This window comes from Ascochyta rabiei, chromosome 3 (genome assembly GCF_004011695.2).
Source record: "Ascochyta rabiei chromosome 3, complete sequence".
Classification (NCBI taxonomy): Eukaryota; Fungi; Ascomycota; class Dothideomycetes; order Pleosporales; family Didymellaceae; genus Ascochyta; species Ascochyta rabiei.
The window spans coordinates 1,573,070-1,590,812 of NC_082407.1; the positions used below are offsets into that span (position 1 = coordinate 1,573,070).

The 17,743-nt window shown below is 48.9% G+C and overlaps 6 protein-coding genes across 6 annotated transcripts, besides 1 other annotated feature; 2 read left to right on the top strand and 4 right to left on the bottom strand.

Annotated features, from left to right (window-relative positions):
* Positions 1-994: 994 nt before the first annotated feature.
* Positions 995-2,899, bottom strand: EKO05_0002105 (uncharacterized protein; the record flags this gene model as incomplete). The annotated part of the gene is made up of 5 exons (XM_038944176.1): positions 995-1,221; positions 1,273-2,331; positions 2,383-2,589; positions 2,638-2,717; positions 2,769-2,899. The coding sequence occupies 5 exons, from the start codon at positions 2,897-2,899 to the stop codon at positions 995-997; spliced, it is 1,704 nt and encodes a 567-aa protein (XP_038792777.1).
* Positions 2,900-3,720: 821 nt separating this feature from the next.
* EKO05_0002106 (uncharacterized protein) lies at positions 3,721-6,534 on the top strand (the record flags this gene model as incomplete). The annotated part of the gene is made up of 1 exon (XM_038944031.2): positions 3,721-6,534. The coding sequence occupies one exon, from the start codon at positions 3,721-3,723 to the stop codon at positions 6,532-6,534; it is 2,814 nt and encodes a 937-aa protein (XP_038792778.2).
* Positions 6,535-6,610: 76 nt separating this feature from the next.
* On the bottom strand, positions 6,611-7,612 carry EKO05_0002107 (uncharacterized protein; the record flags this gene model as incomplete). The annotated part of the gene is made up of 3 exons (XM_038944091.1): positions 6,611-7,429; positions 7,477-7,548; positions 7,595-7,612. 3 exons carry the CDS (start codon positions 7,610-7,612, stop codon positions 6,611-6,613), a joined length of 909 nt encoding a protein of 302 aa, XP_038792779.1.
* Positions 7,613-8,474: 862 nt separating this feature from the next.
* Positions 8,475-8,506: a tandem repeat.
* Positions 8,507-8,508: 2 nt separating this feature from the next.
* EKO05_0002108 (uncharacterized protein) lies at positions 8,509-9,480 on the top strand (the record flags this gene model as incomplete). The annotated part of the gene is made up of 1 exon (XM_038947431.1): positions 8,509-9,480. The coding sequence occupies one exon, from the start codon at positions 8,509-8,511 to the stop codon at positions 9,478-9,480; it is 972 nt and encodes a 323-aa protein (XP_038792780.1).
* Positions 9,481-10,829: 1,349 nt separating this feature from the next.
* On the bottom strand, positions 10,830-12,949 carry EKO05_0002109 (uncharacterized protein; the record flags this gene model as incomplete). The annotated part of the gene is made up of 4 exons (XM_038943967.2): positions 10,830-11,765; positions 11,817-12,387; positions 12,437-12,460; positions 12,507-12,949. 4 exons carry the CDS (start codon positions 12,947-12,949, stop codon positions 10,830-10,832), a joined length of 1,974 nt encoding a protein of 657 aa, XP_038792781.2.
* A 2,334-nt stretch (positions 12,950-15,283) lies between these two features.
* Positions 15,284-16,687, bottom strand: EKO05_0002110 (uncharacterized protein; the record flags this gene model as incomplete). Its single annotated transcript, XM_038947432.1, has 1 exon — positions 15,284-16,687. The coding sequence occupies one exon, from the start codon at positions 16,685-16,687 to the stop codon at positions 15,284-15,286; it is 1,404 nt and encodes a 467-aa protein (XP_038792782.1).
* Positions 16,688-17,743: the final 1,056 nt, after the last annotated feature.

Genomic DNA, 17,743 nt, shown 5'->3' on the forward strand with positions numbered 1-17,743 from the left:
GGTTTTGTTGGAGCGCAGTCTTTGTGTGGGATACAAGCCCACCCTGTGCGGGTTCAGCAGCTCCTATCGCTGATCAGTGATCATAGAAGCGCCGATCGTTACGCGTCATGGTCAATAAATTGCTACCTGTTTGCCCAAGTCACACAGAACCCCTACAGTGACAGATAAATTTCTGGGCGTGGGCGGTGCACTCAATCTACCATCGGCTTTGCACGTACAATCGGGCCGCCAATGGGCATGAACTCGAGAGATCGATGAGTAACAACAGCCCCCCCTGCTTGACGCCGATGCGGATCTACGCTCCCTGTGTGGCTTCAGCCAAGGTTCCGCAAGGTGACGAAGCGGAAGTGGCTAGTCGTGCGTCTTACTTCTAAGCTTGCCCCTTGAACAGTTATCACTTTGAAGAATCCTGCTCATGGAGAGACATTGCTTCCGCATTCTTTGAGTTGGCAGAGCGACGATGCTCTGATTTCGGATAGAGAGTAAAGGCAGCGCTCGCTGTATCAAACCGCAATTACCGCCCCTTGCAACAATATATTTCTTGTTACCACTTGTAAAAGCCTATGATGAATACCCCATTCGGCTCGGGCCGGAAGTATGCTACATCTGCATAACTCGGTGCAGCTCCAAGCAAGCTGGCACCTATCAACAGTGGCGCTTTCTATTCTTGGCTGTGGATCCAATACAGGAGCCACAGAGTGTTGCCTGCTTCTAGTTGCTGCTCGCCCTAGTGGACTAAATATCTGGACAAGAGAAGCCAAGGAACTGACTTGCCTAGGGTCATGTCAGAGATATATCCAAACTTTGCGCCCGAATTGTTCACAGCTTTAGGTGGAATATTGGCTGGGCATGAGCGCTTATCTCCTCAATCCGGTGCCCAACGGGAGCAAAATATTGACACTATCACTTACAGAGTGCATTTGCAGACTGTGTGCTTCAACACCATGCCGAAGAATACGAACATGCCCCACCCACTGCCTCGCTGCAACTTCCATCATACTCTTTTCTCGCTCACAGTGTCACCCTTATACAGATCTGGTTCGACAGATATACCAATGATGCCTGAGTTTGAAGGGTTTTCCTCAAGGGGAGCGACCCCAATCCGCCGAGCTTCCGCTGCAGTGAAGGTTCCATACACATCGGTCGAGTCCATTTGAACCATATCAGGAACTGGGGAGACTAGATTGAGAGAGTAGAAGATCACTGCGCTAATGAAAAAACCTAGGGGAGCAGTCAGTAGATGGCTTTTATCGCTCATAACATACAACATACCGATTAAGAAGGCCATATAGTACAGTTGCACCAGCGCTCTGGGTGGGGACATGTCTCCTCGAACAGTGACAATCAGACCTCCGATGGTTGGTGCGCAGCCACATATCCATGCCGCAATAGCTCGCCAGTTGAAGCCTGCTTGGAAATAGTAACAAGAATCAGTAGTCTTGTATAAATGGCTAAGCCTGATCTTCCCCTTTCGCAGCAAATAGTAGTCGGTGGCCATGATACCTACGATTGGGGCCAGAAAGACAGAAAATGAAGACAACACAGCGATGAAAGTCGTAGCGCGGTTGATGAGCTGCCATGGCTGCACGATCCATGCGGCAACGAAGGTGATGATGGCGCCACGGCGTATGTCAATGTAACGTGGGAACAGTCCGGCAAGATCGATACCTCCGGCGATAACGTTTCCGCATATGTTCTCGAACATTGCCGTAAATGCGAAGCCTGCGGCCAAGAAGAACACGCCTGCACGAGCCTTCGAAGAACCGTTTCCGTCATCCATCATAACCATAAGAAGATCCGGAGGGTTCCAGTATACCTCGCCATAAATCTTCTGTGCCGCAGCTGCGGTAACAAGTCCTACGAATGATACGAGAATACCAGTGACTAAACAACTAGTGATCGTGCTGTAAAGATAGTGCCGACGGGCGCTAGCATATCTGGAAAAGTCTGAGCCGTTTGTTATACCAGCTGCTAGCCCACCTATGCCCTGGTTGATGCCAGCCATGACGAGCCACGAAGAGTTGAATGGGGAACCGGTAGGTATGCTTTGTCCAGCAGTCCAAAGAGGACCAACGCCTTTCGCGACTGCAAGGGCCCAAACCATCCAAGCTAGCATGCCAATACCACACCAAGTACAAACAATCTGGAATGGAATTTTGAATTTTTCCGGGCGGAGCCAAAGAAATGGTGTTGATAAGAACCAGAAGACAACGAAACCCACAAACTGATCAGTAGTGGCAGGCATGTTAGGACCAAAAGTATTTGGCATACGTGCATAAGATGGCCATATAGCTGTCAGGCAGACCGCGATCAGTCGGCCACCGTTCCAACCTGTCACAAGTCAGTTCGTACGTACTGGGCCGAGGTATGCCAGTAACATACATTGCACAGCATTCCAAATGAAATTGAGCAGGATTCTTTGCAGCAACGGAATAAAGCTGCCCCTCATACCCCAGGAATATCGGTTCTGTACCGTGAATCCTATATGCCACTTCAAGCCGATCCATGCGATTAGGATTGCGAATAAGACGACGAGCAATCTGCTGACAACAACAATAAGCATGGCTTGAGGGACTGACAAGCCTAATGCTGTGAGGTTTTAGTCTTTGCTCGGCCATCTCGTCGGGCTGCGCATACTCAAGTAGGTGCTTGGCGTCTGCCAGTTTGCAACATTCAAGCTTGTTATAGCCCAGAAGCCGAAGAAGTTAACCCAGCCCCTACAATGCTGTCATTACTACGCACAAAATAGGGAGAGTATTGCGAAGTACCATGTTCGTCGTACGGGTGGCAGAGGTATCAAATCGCGGTTAGCCCAGGCATCGGTTTGCTCATGTCGGCTCTCATCGCCCTTGAGCCGAAGGCGCTGAGTGACCAATACCAATCTCTGCCTTAGAGTCATAATAGAACGCTGTTTGAACAGCTAAGTGTAGTGGGCAGCAGAGGAAGAAGATACCGAAGCGACACGCAAAAGCAAAAGCTGTTATCTGGGCCCCCTGCCGACCTCCATGTCGAGATGTTCAGCGTCACTGCTAAATGCGGAAGCTGTGATACGAGGGATGATAAGCGGAAAGGATGAACACACAGTATTCCAAGAGGAGGGGTACGGCTAAATTGGAACCTTGTCTATCAGACGCAAGACGGCGTGATGAGCACGCATCGCAACGAATGATACGATCGCGACAACTACTATAGTAAACTTTTTGAAGTCGTGGGATGCGAGCCCTGAGCAGGCCGCGGCAGTCGTGGTGGGGGTATGGCGCCCGATTCCGGCAGACCCACTAATGCGATATGATCTTATCTGATCGAATGCTGTCTCGCTGTCTCCTACACCTCTCGTTCTGCTATTGGTCATTATCTTTGTTTCCAGCAAGTAACATCGACAGCATGAGCGCTTCACGTAACTTACGCATTGGTGTTGATGTGGGCGGGTAGGCATTCACTACAATGCAGACAGATCTCAGCTGACATGACCCCGCAGCACAAACACCGACGGAGTCATCATAGATCCCACAAGGGCAGGTGAGACTGATAAGGGTATTCTAGCTTGGTAGGTAAACCTTCTTCTTCACAGAGCACGTGATGCAGACCTTCACCCTTTGCCTTTTGAGAACCAAAATCTCAATCTGCGCACAATGTATTCACACATACTCATGATATCCTAGGCACAAGTCTCCTACAACAGCAAACCCTAGTCATGGCATTGCTGATGCAATTACCACGATGTTCAAGTCCTCGTCCGTGGACCCCGGCTCAGTAGCCAGCGTTACGATTGGAACAACACACTTTGTGAACGCAGTGATAACCCGCGACTCAAGTCGGCTATCATCAGTTGCCGTACTACGTCTATCGGGACCATTCAGCAAGCATGCACCGCCTTGCGTCGATTGGCCGGCTCCTCTAAAGAAAATCATACTGGCACACTACGCCTTGATCAAAGGCGGCCTGGAAGTTGATGGCAATCTCATCTCTGATATCGAAGAGCATGAAATCGTGGAGCAGTGCAGGATCATAAAAGAGAAGGGCATTAAGAGCATCGTTGTCAATAGCGTGTTCAGCCCGATTGACACAGTAGAAAAGCAGGAAGAGCGCGCAGCCGAGATCATCAAGCGAGAGCTCGGTGAACAAGTCGAAGTTGTGCTCAGCAAGACTGTCGCAAGTCTTGGCTTTTTGGAAAGAGAGAACGCCGCGATCCTGAATGCTTCGATCCTGTCTTTCGCGCGCAAGACCATTGCGTCTTTCCAATCTCCCATCAGGAAGCTTGGGTTGAATTGTCCAGTGTTCATCGCGCAGAACGACGGCACCATTCTCAGTGGCGAAGCAGCAAGTCAGTTACCAATCCGTACATTCTCCTCGGGGCCCACCAACAGCATGCGTGGTGCTGCGTTTTTAGTCGGGAAACAGGAGCATAGCGAGGCGATGATGGTGGTTGATGTAGGAGGTACAACAACAGATGTTGGCCTACTACTTGCCAACGGGTTTCCACGCCAACAAGCAGCCTACTCAGAGCTCTCTGGTGTAAGGATGAATTTCTCATGTCCGGATGTGAAGAGCATAGGTCTCGGAGGCGGTAGCCTGGTCAGAAAGATTGGAGACCAACTGCAAGTTGGGCCCGAGTCAGTGGGCTACAAACTATCGGAGAAAGCGTTGGTCTTCGGCGGAGACGTACCAACCGCCACAGACTACACCGTAGCAAGCTCGTCCGATATCTCGATAGGCACACCAGAAAAGGTGCGAGGCAGGCTCAACGACAACGACATTGCAGCCTTCAAGAGGGAGACGAAGGACATGCTGGAGCGCATTGTCGACACTATGAAGACATCGCCGGAAGACATACCTGTACTGCTCGTTGGAGGTGGTGCCGTGGTGGCGCCAGACAGCCTGAAGGGTGCGAGCCGCGTCGTAAAGCCAAAGTGGTCAGGCGTAGCGAACGCGATTGGTGCTGCCATGGCACGAGTTAGCGCTGTTGTAGACACTGTGAAATCCACGGAGAAGCAGACCGAAAAGGAACTCCTAGCGGAAGTCGAAAAAGATGCAAAACAGCGGGCTATTGATGCAGGCGCACATATCGAATCGGTCGAGATTGTGGAAGTTGAATCGTTGCCGCTGCAGTATGTAGCGAACAAGACGCGTTTCATCGTCAGAGCAGCTGGAGATTTCGACTTTTCTCGGTCGCAAGATTTTACGGACCTCCATGTCGCCAAAGCAGAGGATGATGCGGAAACAGACTCGGATTTTTTACAGAGCACAGGTGCGCCAGCATCGACAGAAGACACCGCAGACAAAGACGATACAACTAGTACGGTTGATATCGTGGCTTACAAGCCCAAGGTCATCAACCGTGAATGGTTGATCTCAGAGACCGACCTTGATTGGATCACTATAGGCTGCTATATCTTGGGCACTGGAGGCGGTGGCTCACCGTACTCCACGATGCTGCGAGTGCGCGGTATTCTGCGAGCTGGCGGCATCATAAGAGTCATCAGCCCTGACAATCTTAAAGATGAAGATCGAGTCGGCTGTGGCGGCGGTGCAGGAAGTCCGACTGTAGGCATCGAAAAGCTGTCCGCTGATGAGATGATGGATGCTCAGAACTGTCTGCAAGAGCTCTTCAAGGGCGGCCGCGCAACACATGTGATCCCTCTTGAGATTGGCGGCTCGAATGGCCTTCAGGGACTCGTCCTAGGCGCATCGTCGAACATGAATGTTCCTTGTGTCGATGGCGACTGGATGGGACGTGCCTACCCAACAAAGTGGCAGACCACACCCGTTGTGTTTGGGGAGCGGGAGATCGTCTTTGCCCCGGTATGCGTTGCTGACGGTAACGGCAACACACTTTACCTGCCCACAGCGAAAAGTGACTTGAAGGTCGAACAAATCATAAGGTCAGCTCTGAGTCAGATGGGGAGCTCTGTCGGTGTTGCTGATGCCCCAGTCACGGGTGACGAGACAAGACGCTGGGCAGTCGAGCACACGATATCCCTCTCATGGCGAATAGGCCGAGAAGTTGCACGCGCAAGGGAAGATAACAGAATTGACAACGTCGCTGAGTCCATCATTGACGCTGTAGGCGGACCAGAAACAGGTCGCGTCCTTTTCAAGGGCAAGATCGTCAGCGTTGAGCGCAAGCTCTGGAATGGCCACGTCTACGGCGAAGTCGTTATCGAAGGTACCGGGCCTCAATACTCTGGCAGGGTCAAGATTCCCTTCAAAAATGAGAACATCGCTGCTATCCGCATGCACGACGGCGAAGAAGTCAAGACTGGCAAGGAACGCAATGAAGATGTGCTTGCTATCGTGCCGGACTTAGTGTCGGTTATTGATGCGCAAAATGGCGAGGCTATCGGGACACCAGAATATAGGTATGGTTTGCTGGTCTTGGTGATTGGCATCACTGCTAGTGAACGATGGACGAGTCCGAAGGGTGTCGAGATAGGAGGCCCGAATGCCTTCGGTCTGAATCATCTCGAGTACAAACCGTTGGGCAAGTTTGTGAAACCAGTCAGCGTGATTGACGAGTACGAAGACAAGGCATGAGCTACGCCTTCTAGGTTAGATGAAGTACACAGATCTTCTTACATAGACCAATTGACGATTGAAACGTAGATTCAGTTTATGTTGACTCGGCGCCTTCCACACGCTTGACTTCTGGATATAAGGGAAGGATGACCTTAACAGCAGCCTCGTAACTGGTAAACAAGATACCACCGCTGAAAACTGTACGTCCTAAACGCATGGTCGTCCCCTTCCAAAACCCTCGTATACCATAGTCGAGTAGAATGCTCTTAACAGCCTCCAACGTGTTCGTTCCCCTTGCACTCTGCGACCTGGTCTTGATCACGTCGAACGGCTGTGTTGCAAGTGTAGTCACAACGCCGGCTACAGAACCGTTTGCGAAGTTGACGGCCGTGTTTTGTTGAATGTCTTTTCTCTTCTCGTAGTCTTTGAGAATGTTGTAGGTCCCCATCCGAAATGCTGTGGCTGATGCTTGCTTCAACGTGGTTCCTGCAAAGCCTCTATACAGACCAAGGATACCGTGCTCTTTCCATATGACGCGCGTAGCGTGCAAACCTGAACGAAACCTCCTCTCCTTACGCGCATCGTCGATAAGGGCGGTCTTGATACGCTCAGTCGGTGTTACTGCAGTTATTGATGCTACAACACCAGCAGTCATGCCGGCAAGCAGGTTGCGTCCGGGTGACAAAGTGCCGGTGGCAGGATCGGCAAAAGTCTCCTTAATTTGGTCGAAGAACAAGAAGCGCACCGCATCTTTCCCTACTGAGCCAAAGACTAACGCGCCGCATCCTTTATACAGTGCTCGCAATCCTTCTTTTTGATAGACCTGTGTGACAACCAGGAATGGGTTACGTGGAGTTGGTTGTCCCTTCTCAGCTCTCAATTGTACTCTAGTCTTTGCGAATTCCATAGGATACTGAAAACAAGGTCAGGAATATGCAACGGCCAAGTTTTTCGGCATACCGATAAGAAACCCTCTACACCTCCTGCAATGCCGCCCGCAGCCAGCGAAACGACGGCAGGCGTACTCTTGTCCTATAACTTGTTAACATGAGCTCTCAACATCCGAAACTCAGCGTACATCTCCACTCGCGACCATTGCTTCTCCAGAAAATATGTGGTAGGTGATATTTTTATGAAGGTCAGGATTAGCGGAGAGATGCAGGTGCGTAACCGAGGCTAGCCGTCTAACAACAGCAACCGCCCCGTAGCCTCACCACCGCACGTGAGAACACATTGTATAGGGTGTGCTTATCCTCTGGATTTAACACACTTTCCCTGCTTGACCTCTACGGTTCATCTAGGATTCAACTACGATTCGCTTTTTACAACGTTCAGGTCGCTCATAGGGGCGAGGATACTGAAGCATGACGTCAACGCTCAGGCAAATCTCAACCAGTCAACGATCACTTCTCTATGCATCACGGCAGATATTCATAAAACTCGGCGTTGCTCAAGAATAACACCCGAACACGGTGGATGTACGAAAGACATCTTACAGACTATGTCTCGCTATACGGAGCTTAAGGTCCTCGTGATTTAACGCTTGGCTGCTTAACGCCTGGCTTATCACCGTTAAGCCCAGACTATGGGTCCCGAGAACAGCGAGCATGTGACGGTTTTCCGAAACGAAAGGGCTATAGCTTGTACGGACATAATGCGGCTGGAATTTGTGGAGCCGGAGATTGCGTCAGTACCTACGTGTAACGAAGAATACGAATGTACATAGTAGGTTAGACTGGACGTGGTGGAGTCTAGTTAGTTGCGCCACTTTGCCATGTGCGCGTAGAGTCCACCCAAGTCATAGGCCTGCTCTGCCTTCAGAATGAAGGGTCTTGAGTCGCGGACAGTAAAGCATAAAGAGGCTGAGTCTCCTTCCAATTCTGATCCCAATTGATTTCGATCTTTTGCGTCTCCTAACGGGTCTCAAATACATAGGTTCGTAAGCAATACAATTGCAACAATACCACTACCGCTACAACTACCACTGCCATCATGAATTTCATCTATTCCCAACTTTTCGCCCCTCTTCCCTTGCCTACCTACGACTATACCGGGAAAACCGTCATCGTGACAGGCTCCAATATCGGTCTTGGCAAGGAAGCAGCACGACACTTCACTCGACTCGGCGCATCTACAGTCATCCTGGCAGTACGTTCCATCGAGAAGGGTGAAGCAGCAAAACGCGACATTGAGTCCAGTACACGAAAGCAGAACGTTGTCAAAGTAATGCAGCTCGACATGTCTTCATATCAAAGTGTCTTTGATTTTTCAGCCAAAGCATCCAAAGAGCTGGATAGGATTGACGTCGCACTTTTAAATGCTGGCGTTGCCCGAGGCGAGTGGGAGCTCGCAGAAGGCGAGGAATCGACGATCACTGTCAACGTAAACAGCACATTCTTGCTCGCTCTTTCTCTTCTTCCCAAGCTCAAGGAGACTGCGGCAAAATTTAATGTCCGCCCCAACCTTACCATCACGAGCTCCGAAGTCCACGCCTGGGCAGCTTTCGAAGAGCGCAAAGCGCCCGACGGCAAGATTTTCGAGACACTCAACACAAAACCGGAAAACATAGCAGGTGCGATGGAAGAACGCTACCGGGTGTCGAAGCTTCTCGAGATACTAGTGGTCAGAGCAATGACGGAGACGAAGAGCGCAACACAGATTCCGGTCACAATCAACTGCGTCAACCCCAGCTTATGCCACAGTGAGCTTTCGCGCGAGGCTGGCTGGGGAATTACTATTTTGAAATTCTTCTTGGCGCGCAGCACTGAGCTTGGGAGCCGAAACCTAGTGCATGCAGCGTCGATGGGCCCGGAGTCGCACGGGCAATACGTGGGTGACTGTATGATAGTGCAGCCTTCCAAGTACGTGCTGAGCCAGGAGGGGTGGAAGGATCAGCAAAGAGTATGGACAGAGCTGTCGGCTAAGCTAGAGGGTATCCAGAAGGGCATAATGAATAATTTGTAGGTTTATAGGAGGGTTGCCGTGAGATGGTAGTCAACTTCGGCGAAAGGCAACTATAGGACGCCAAAAACAAGGCTCTCTTCTTACTTAACCCTATCTTAGCAACTCACTTGCGGATTAGTAGTTAGGTGGGTAACTACTAGCAATTACCCGCTGCTGTATGTTTTTTGCACATCCTAATACTATACCTACAAAACAATCAACCTAAGATTTTTACTGCTTTTAAAGACTACACCTATTCTTTTCTGCATTGTTATATAAACACAACAGACTTTTAGAAAGCGCCTTAGGAATCTAGTTCCTAAATGTGTAGTGTAGTATAGCAAGACAGGTAGCAAAGCCACACAATACGGGAAAGGTGCGCTTTACTCCTGCCCTGTTTAGCTCGGATAAGTATGGTGCATCAACTTCGCTCGGGTATAAAGACTTGTAGTGTTGGAGTTGTGGCATAACGAGCCGCGAAAGGTATAAAGAAGGAACCAAATGATACCAAGCGTCAGGATCAGTTCCACGCTCGGGGAACTACATAGTCATGCCAGGATCATTGCTCTGGGCTGTCTGAATAGTTCGGCTGTTAGATCAACTCAACAATAGTACTTGCTGTAGGATTACCTCGCAAGGGCCCATATCGGAGCTCCTCTTGGCATTTCGTATCCTTTGCCAGGCCACGACTGTACTTCAACCCACGTTTGGCACCCAGAGGCCTGGCGGGATCCGAATATCTCACTTTGCAGGCATAGGGAGTACGACGAGGGAGTTTTGTTAAGGAGAAGATTGTGCTCTTGATGCGTAGGCTTGTACACTCTAAAGAAGTGCACACATGTTTCTTGTATTCGTAGGTACGGTATCGAAAACGACAATGCTGAAATATTTAGAACAATGAGACACTGAGGAAGAGAAGGAAGCAGTGTAAACTTAATTCAATTTGAGGTTCCGGCTGATTGCACATCAACGTCTTCCTCAAACGACCTGATCAGCTGCAACACCGAGAAAACACCCTCTGGACTCATACCGCGATTTTTGTCGTGTGCCAAGGCATGAGCTACTCGAACAATGTTCGTACCTTTCTCGACGGCTTTTTTGAGGAACTCATCATCAACCCAAGCAGGCAGCTGTTGAGACATGCCTTGCTTGATGAATACGCACCACAGCTGACGTCTAGATTCCGTCGATAAATTTGGATACGCGATCTTCAAATGGATTCAGGGGTTGAAAGCCGGATTGACTGTTTTGGCTTGGTTGGCAATGAAGCAGAAAATATGCCCTCAAAGTACTCCAGATGCTACATGAGAATCAAAAACGAGTTAACATGCCAGAATGAGAATTTCATGATTGCTCACGATCAATTCCCATCAGAAGCGCGAACTATAGCGTCGAGACCGCTGAGAAGGGCCTTGACCCCTCTGCGACCGGTCTTGCGATCTATCTCTCCACCTCACGTTTTTTGTTGGAGTATAATACACGTCCAGGTTTGACACTGCACTCGATGTCGGGCTTAACCAGTGCTGACTTCTTTCTTTGTCAGATTGATCATACTCTTCGACATCTTCGACATCTCCATTCTCGCTTGAAGCTTCGCCGCTTTCGGTGTCATAATCGTCAATCCGCAACTCTAGTTCCTCTTCCTCTGCATTCTCACTCTCTGTGCTATCATCTTCTGAACTGGAAGGTACATATGACGCATCGGACTTGTCATCCTCGGATGGTTCATCATCGTAAATGAATCCAGACAGTTTTTCTTGGTCGTCTTCCTCGCTTTCGCACCCACTGGCATGGACGCTAGAGCATCCCTCAACTGCACTATCGCTGGTATCTCCCGTGTTCGCTTCAATGAAGCCATTCAGCTGTATCCTCGGGACGTCGGACTTAACCTTCCACCTATCAATGGACCCCGGAGCTGTCTTCCCACGTGGCAGTAGAGGCATTGCTTTTGCTCGTGGGGTAGAGTGTCGCTCCCCTAATGCTGGTAGATCCCATCTTTTAAAATCCATTCTTTCGCTCAATGGCTCGCAAGAGGCAGCTCTTCTTCTCTGCACTACCGTGTCGCCGTTAGGTGTTAGAGAAATCGTCTGTGGGGGATGTTCGTGGACGATACGTATCCACCTAGATATCTCAGGCTTAACGCGGGCGTATACCCACTCTTGCATGTTTTCCACAATCATTCGCAGCGCCATAACTCCCCATGTCAATTCCAGTGATGTCGCCCAGATGCAGACCATGATAATTCGTCCCCTTCTCTGCGCGTGCTTGCTTTTCTGGCTACGTTCGCGCTTGCTTGTGTGCTCGCTCTTGTCGCTGTCAGAACTCCTATTCTCTCTAAAACATATCGTTGGACTTACTGGCTTCTCTCGGTATGTAATCCAGAGCTTAACAGTTGGGCCGACACAAGTGAAAGAGAACATGACCAGAGCATCATGCGATTCCGATTTATCTTCAGCCACTATGGCCAACTCCTCTCTTAGAACCAGCCCTGCTGCAGACGCATTCGCCGCTTGGCAATAGCAAAATTGCTTCCTCTTCTCATGTTTACTCTCCTTGGTTTTATTTTGTCTCATGTGTCCGTCGCTCGTATTCGGTCTCTCTATACCATGTTTAACTTCGACGATAGCCCACGGGAAGCACATCAGATCTTTGGCGCTCAGTGTAACTCGTTTACTTTTTGCTGCCTGATGTAACTTTGTCGTGGGCGACGAGATCACGCTACCTTTTTTCCTACTGCGCAGCTCACTGAGCCATGGTAAGGAGAAGCTCTCCACATGCCGATCATGCTTGTAATCCGAATACAGCTCAGTGGCTGTTTCGATGATTTTGAAGCCATAGGTAAGGTCGGGCTTCGGTCGTGTCGGTCGCTGAACCTCCAGGTCCGATTGAACCCATTGTGGGAATTCATTCCAAAGAACGTCTTCGTGTCTACAGGTTCTAGTTAGGATGTTTCTTGAGATAGCTGGATGTAACATACAATTCCCACCCGTATATCGTTTCCCTGCTCATGTTACTTCTTCGTCTTTCGTTACAACCATGGAACTTACCTATGGAAATCTACGTCTCCTTGGACATCAGAAAAATCCTCGAAGATGTACCGACGGAAAAATTGTGTCCATTTGGGCTCGTTCTCGTTCCTCTTGCGCCAACGTCGTACCTTTTCTGCGGCTTGCTGACAAGTCTCTACCTCAAACTTTTGGGCAGGGCAAACTAATCCTTCATTCGTCTTGCCGGGCTGCAAGCTCCAGTCACCTTCAGAAGCTTCGTCGTGATCCTGCCCCGAGTCTCGAAACTCTTTCAACTCTCTTTTGAAAACCTTCCTTGCTTCTTTTGGAGGTTGTGTTCGTTTTCGTGTAAGCTGGTAGCTTATCGGCTGCAACCAATCTTCCAATTCCTCGAGCTGGTGCACCTTCTCGATAAATTGAATACCATTGTTTTGGAGTCCTGATCTGCTCAGAGAGGGCTTCTGATCGACTTTGTCTGAGGGCATTTTAGTTGATATTTCAATCCTGCATACCAGGCGCTGCTTGCAATTTATTTAAACCTACTGAACGATCCTACATTGTGACCCTTGCCCGATGTAAACTTGCGATACAGTGCGTGTGGCCAAAGCCTGCGGCACAGTGCATGCGACTAGAACGAAATGAATGCACTTTCTGCTGAACACCTTCCACTCTTGTTCTTTCTGGATTAGCTGCCTGCTAAGCGATGTAGTTGAGCATGTAGGTGGTATCACATTTAAATTGTGGCTGAATGCGTTCCTTCTTGATCACCGTGAGGGACAGAAAGCCAATGAGAAATCGCCACAGAATAGGGGTAGCCATGCGGAGATGGGAGAGGATGAGGCTTGGCATAAGCACTAGAGGTTATGGGTACTTGGAGCAGCGTCCTCTTTCAATGATGGAAATCTCTAACTGGAAGCATCCGTTGCTGTTACCAGTAAATCTACTCGAAGACCACGTCTACAATGCAGATAGATACAAAGGAACTGATCTTTCTCCAAGAATGATACTTCTAGAATGGCGACTTCGAGCTACCAAAGCCGGGTGGAATGCCAGCTATTCCAAATCATTGGATTTTGAAGTTCTCGGTCAGAACACGACTGGTGACCGATTTGAGATCCTCGCCGATATCAACACTACTGTTACTGATGTAGTTACCTTCACTGGTAATATGAAATGGGATGACAGATACTGTCAGTTCCTTCGAGATATCTCTAAAGAAACCCGGGATCTATCTCAAACAACTCACGGTAGAGGGCCAGCGCTGGACAGCACTATTGCGACCTTGACCACTTTTCTTGCCTCAATTTTGGAGCACACGGAGGCGCTGAAGGCCAGACTGGATATACAGCTCGATGTGGTAAGAGACTGAATTTCATGCAACATTAGAGATTTTCTTAACTAGCTGCTATAGCCGTACAATCTAGTCGCGCAAGTAGATAGCAACGTCAATGCCATTATTGCGGCAATCACGGGGTTTGATAGTGTTGCAATGAAAGCGCTTGCTTTTGCTACTACTCTCTTCTTACCTCCAACATTTATAGCAGCAAGTACAGTTAATCTTGGGCAACAATTAGTGTAGCTGACGAAGCTGTTTGCCAAACAGACACTGTTCAGTATGTCAATGTTTGATTGACAGGCTAATGCGAAAGCACAACCATCCAAATCAGACGAGGGAACTGAGATTATGTCTAGACATTTTGGAGTATACTGGGCGATTAGTTTGCCATTGACTATTGTAGTGCTATTGACTTGGCGTGGATGGTGGCATCAAGAAAAGAACCATTATCGACGGAGGTACCCTCATGTCAAGCTGAACCCGGATATTAGCACACGTGTATACAATAGATTGAAGAGAATGACGCTGAAGGAAAAGGCATTGAGGGATATCGAGAAGTTAGAATAGACGTTTATACTAGTACCTTCAATGTTCCATCACAAGATGGATCTAATCGATACATGGGAAGCCAAACATCTTCTGGGACGCAGAAAGATTACCATTGCTAGCTAATACCCGCTGTTGTATGTTTTCTTTACCATCTTGATCTTGCCTTCTTTAGCAACTAGGTCCTCACCATCGAACGAATGCACCACAGGTTCTCTGTATGAACTTATCATTGCCGCTTTTTGTATGCTACGAACTAACGTACTATCAGACACTGCCCCAACAGCTCGCATCTATTTTTGTTGTCACCTACTCCTCATTTGGAATTACAAAACATAGTTTGACCTGCCGCTGTGCGTCGTTGCGACTTCCTTTTGACCCTGCAGAAAGTAAGGATATGACTTGTTGTGACGAGCGCCATGCGAGAAAGCTAGGGGTCTTGTTTCTTTAGAAGACGGTCTCTGAATCCAGAGCTTAGGAATCTCTAGTGCAGTTTAAGTAGGTGTTTCTACGAATTGGCCCCTCTCCTCATTATCGGCGTATGCGCTATCATAATCTTATACCCTTTGCAGGACGCAGCCCCAGGTTTTTCAAAACCAAATTTTATTATTAGTCACCGAAAAGGCTAGTGGCAGGACTTGGATAATCACAAAAACGCTGCCCAATGTAAGCTTCGCAAGTCACTAGTGTCCTGATATCAGCTGATCATGAAGAAGCTACAAGTTACTGGCTTTCCTGACAAACACCCTTTCAACTATGAAGCTGTTGATTATCATATAGATGATTGCGGCAACCTACGCTTGGCCGCCTACAGCTTGCTGTCTGCGAGGGGTTTTGAAGGTATGTTGTAGATATTGTAGAGCATTCCAACTCAGCAGTGAATAAATAAGTATCCTTTCAAAGTTGCAGAAGGCATCACAGGCCCAGGTTGAGTTTACTATCTATACAGTCTTCCTTGTTGTATTTTACCTATAGCTTGCCCATCAAGATTGCGTGGTACCCCGATGACCAAGCGTCCAACACCAGCCTGCCCCTCAATGTCTCCATAACGGATGCGCACGTTCTTGAGCAGTCTTGCGCGATCTGACGCTTCCATGAAGGAGCCATCATCAGGCAATGGTACGTGAGGATTGTGTCTTGTGGCCAAGCTTGAGATGTTCATCATCACCTCCGGGCCGTTGATCAGGAAACAGTGAATCAGTGGAGAGACCAAGCTTGCGGCTATAAGCACGATCGATACAAAAGCCAATGTGGCAACCCACGGCTTGTTAGCTATGAGGATCTCTGTAACTGTGCATCTCAGGCCTTCCGACTGCCAAACCCTTGCTTTTTTACTTTCTCCAGTCCAGTTGTATATGCCCGCATAGTCAGTAGTGTTGTATGCTGCTATGGTCAAATTGTTTGTAGACACCTCTGGAACGAACGAAGTTTCGTTATCCCAGTAATAAGCGGTGTCATTATTGAGGCCTCCAGTAATAGCATACAAGCTATTCATGCCGGTAAAATAAGAGTTGAGAAGTTGCATGAACCGTAATGAGTAGTTGACCTCAGTTGTTCTGTTGACTCTGTACATTGTCTTATCAGAAACATCGAGTGTTGGATCGGAAAGGTAACGATCGAGGAGTGTTGCGGCATTCCCGTCGCCCCCAAAGCTCCTGATGAACGAGCCAAAAGCCATAGAAGGGTTGTTATAATGTATGTCCAACATAGTCCAGTTCTCGGGCAGATGATTAAGCAAAGACCGACGGATCTTGTCAATCTTGCAGTCGGAGACATGAGGACAAACGAGCCTGCTTTCGACATATGAGTTCGTGACGTTACAGTCTAGCTTGAAGTCGTCTTCAAACGATAAGGTGACGTAACTGAACTGGTACGGGCGCAGATCAGTCAGCTTGACCCTTTGTCTGCTCTGTTCTGCAAATATCAAAGCGGAAATCCCACTGGAATTTTGGAAACGTGTCCGATCTGGAGGATGCGTCCGGACCCAATCTAGGTCTATCGAAGAATTGAGGGCACAGTTTACGTTCAAGTATGGCGTATGGATAGTTGTACTGTAGTTGATGTACGCGGACGAATCTGCTCCGGCCATTGGAATACCAATCAAAGACGTGTAGATGCTAGTATTCCCTGCGCCCACATCAAACCAGCCATCATCGTCTGGAGATGCGTTGTTCTCGTACTGTTCGATTCTTGGTACCTTAACATTGCCCCAAGGGTCCAACGGTGTTGCCCTTGTTGCTGCTGGTGCAATGATAGCGCTTTTGAAGAGGGTGTCCAGGTATTCGATAGGTTGTGCTTTGTCAGAATGCTGGAAAGAGGAGCCAAATCCGTTGTGAACCATGTATTGAAACGTAGTATGATGAGTTTGCACTTTAGTGCCATTGCTCAGCTGCCGAATCGAGGCCTGACCGCCAACCGGTGACAGTGCCCATATAGTAACCAATGCTATACCAATGGTGCTGATACTGCGCAATTAGAACTGAGAGACCATCGTAGCAGTAAGAGATGTACTCGATGCCAGAGTATCGAGTACACCGATGCGTTCCCCCAGCTCTAGGCGCCAGCGAAGGATGGCGTGTGTGGCTCGTCCCATAATCATAGCGAATAATATAGGAAAAATGGTTGGACCCTATTGACAACTCAGTAAGTGAGAACGCTGAATAGCTCCTGTTGCTTACATATTTCGTCGCGCCCTGGAGCATTTTGGTCGCTTGAAGGTGTTCTGATATCGATGCCTGGTCGTAGCGACTAACACATGAGGCAAATGCAAGAAATGCTACTGCGAAGGCGAACAGGAAAATATCAAACGCAGCTCCCCACAAAACTTCTGGCCAGGACCTTTGAATAGGCCTGGGTGACATCGGCCAGCTTGCGGGACCTTTGCGCACGACACTACCGCCCAGTAACGGTAGTGCTATAGTATCAGTACTAATCATTCTTGGCAAGGAGACATCGTCCGGGGACTCAAGAAGAGTGCGGTGGTCGTCGATTGTATTGACCATCTTGGATGGATGGTACCAGCAGAAGGAGGTAGGCCGGCATCGATCAGGCTGTGGGCCAGCAGTCATAAGTAGTCTCACGAGGCTGAGCTTATGCAGGCAGTATGAAGGCTATATACTAATTATAAAAGAGCGCTCCGTATGTGCATGTGCAGGCTTCTTGAACACCTGCGCATGCGTGCTACAAGGCTTGATGATTGGTTCTGCGCGACTTGGTGCAGCAGGATGCTATTACGCTGGACCTAGTTTCGCTCGTGGAAAAAGCGGCTGGGGCCTGTAGAATGGGACATGCTAGCATGCTATATCCAATGAACAGTCGTGAGGCTTGCTGGGAAGGTTGCAACAAAACTTGGCGTTTGCCTGTTCGCCCGGGTTTCTATGAGCGTGCTGACATGCAG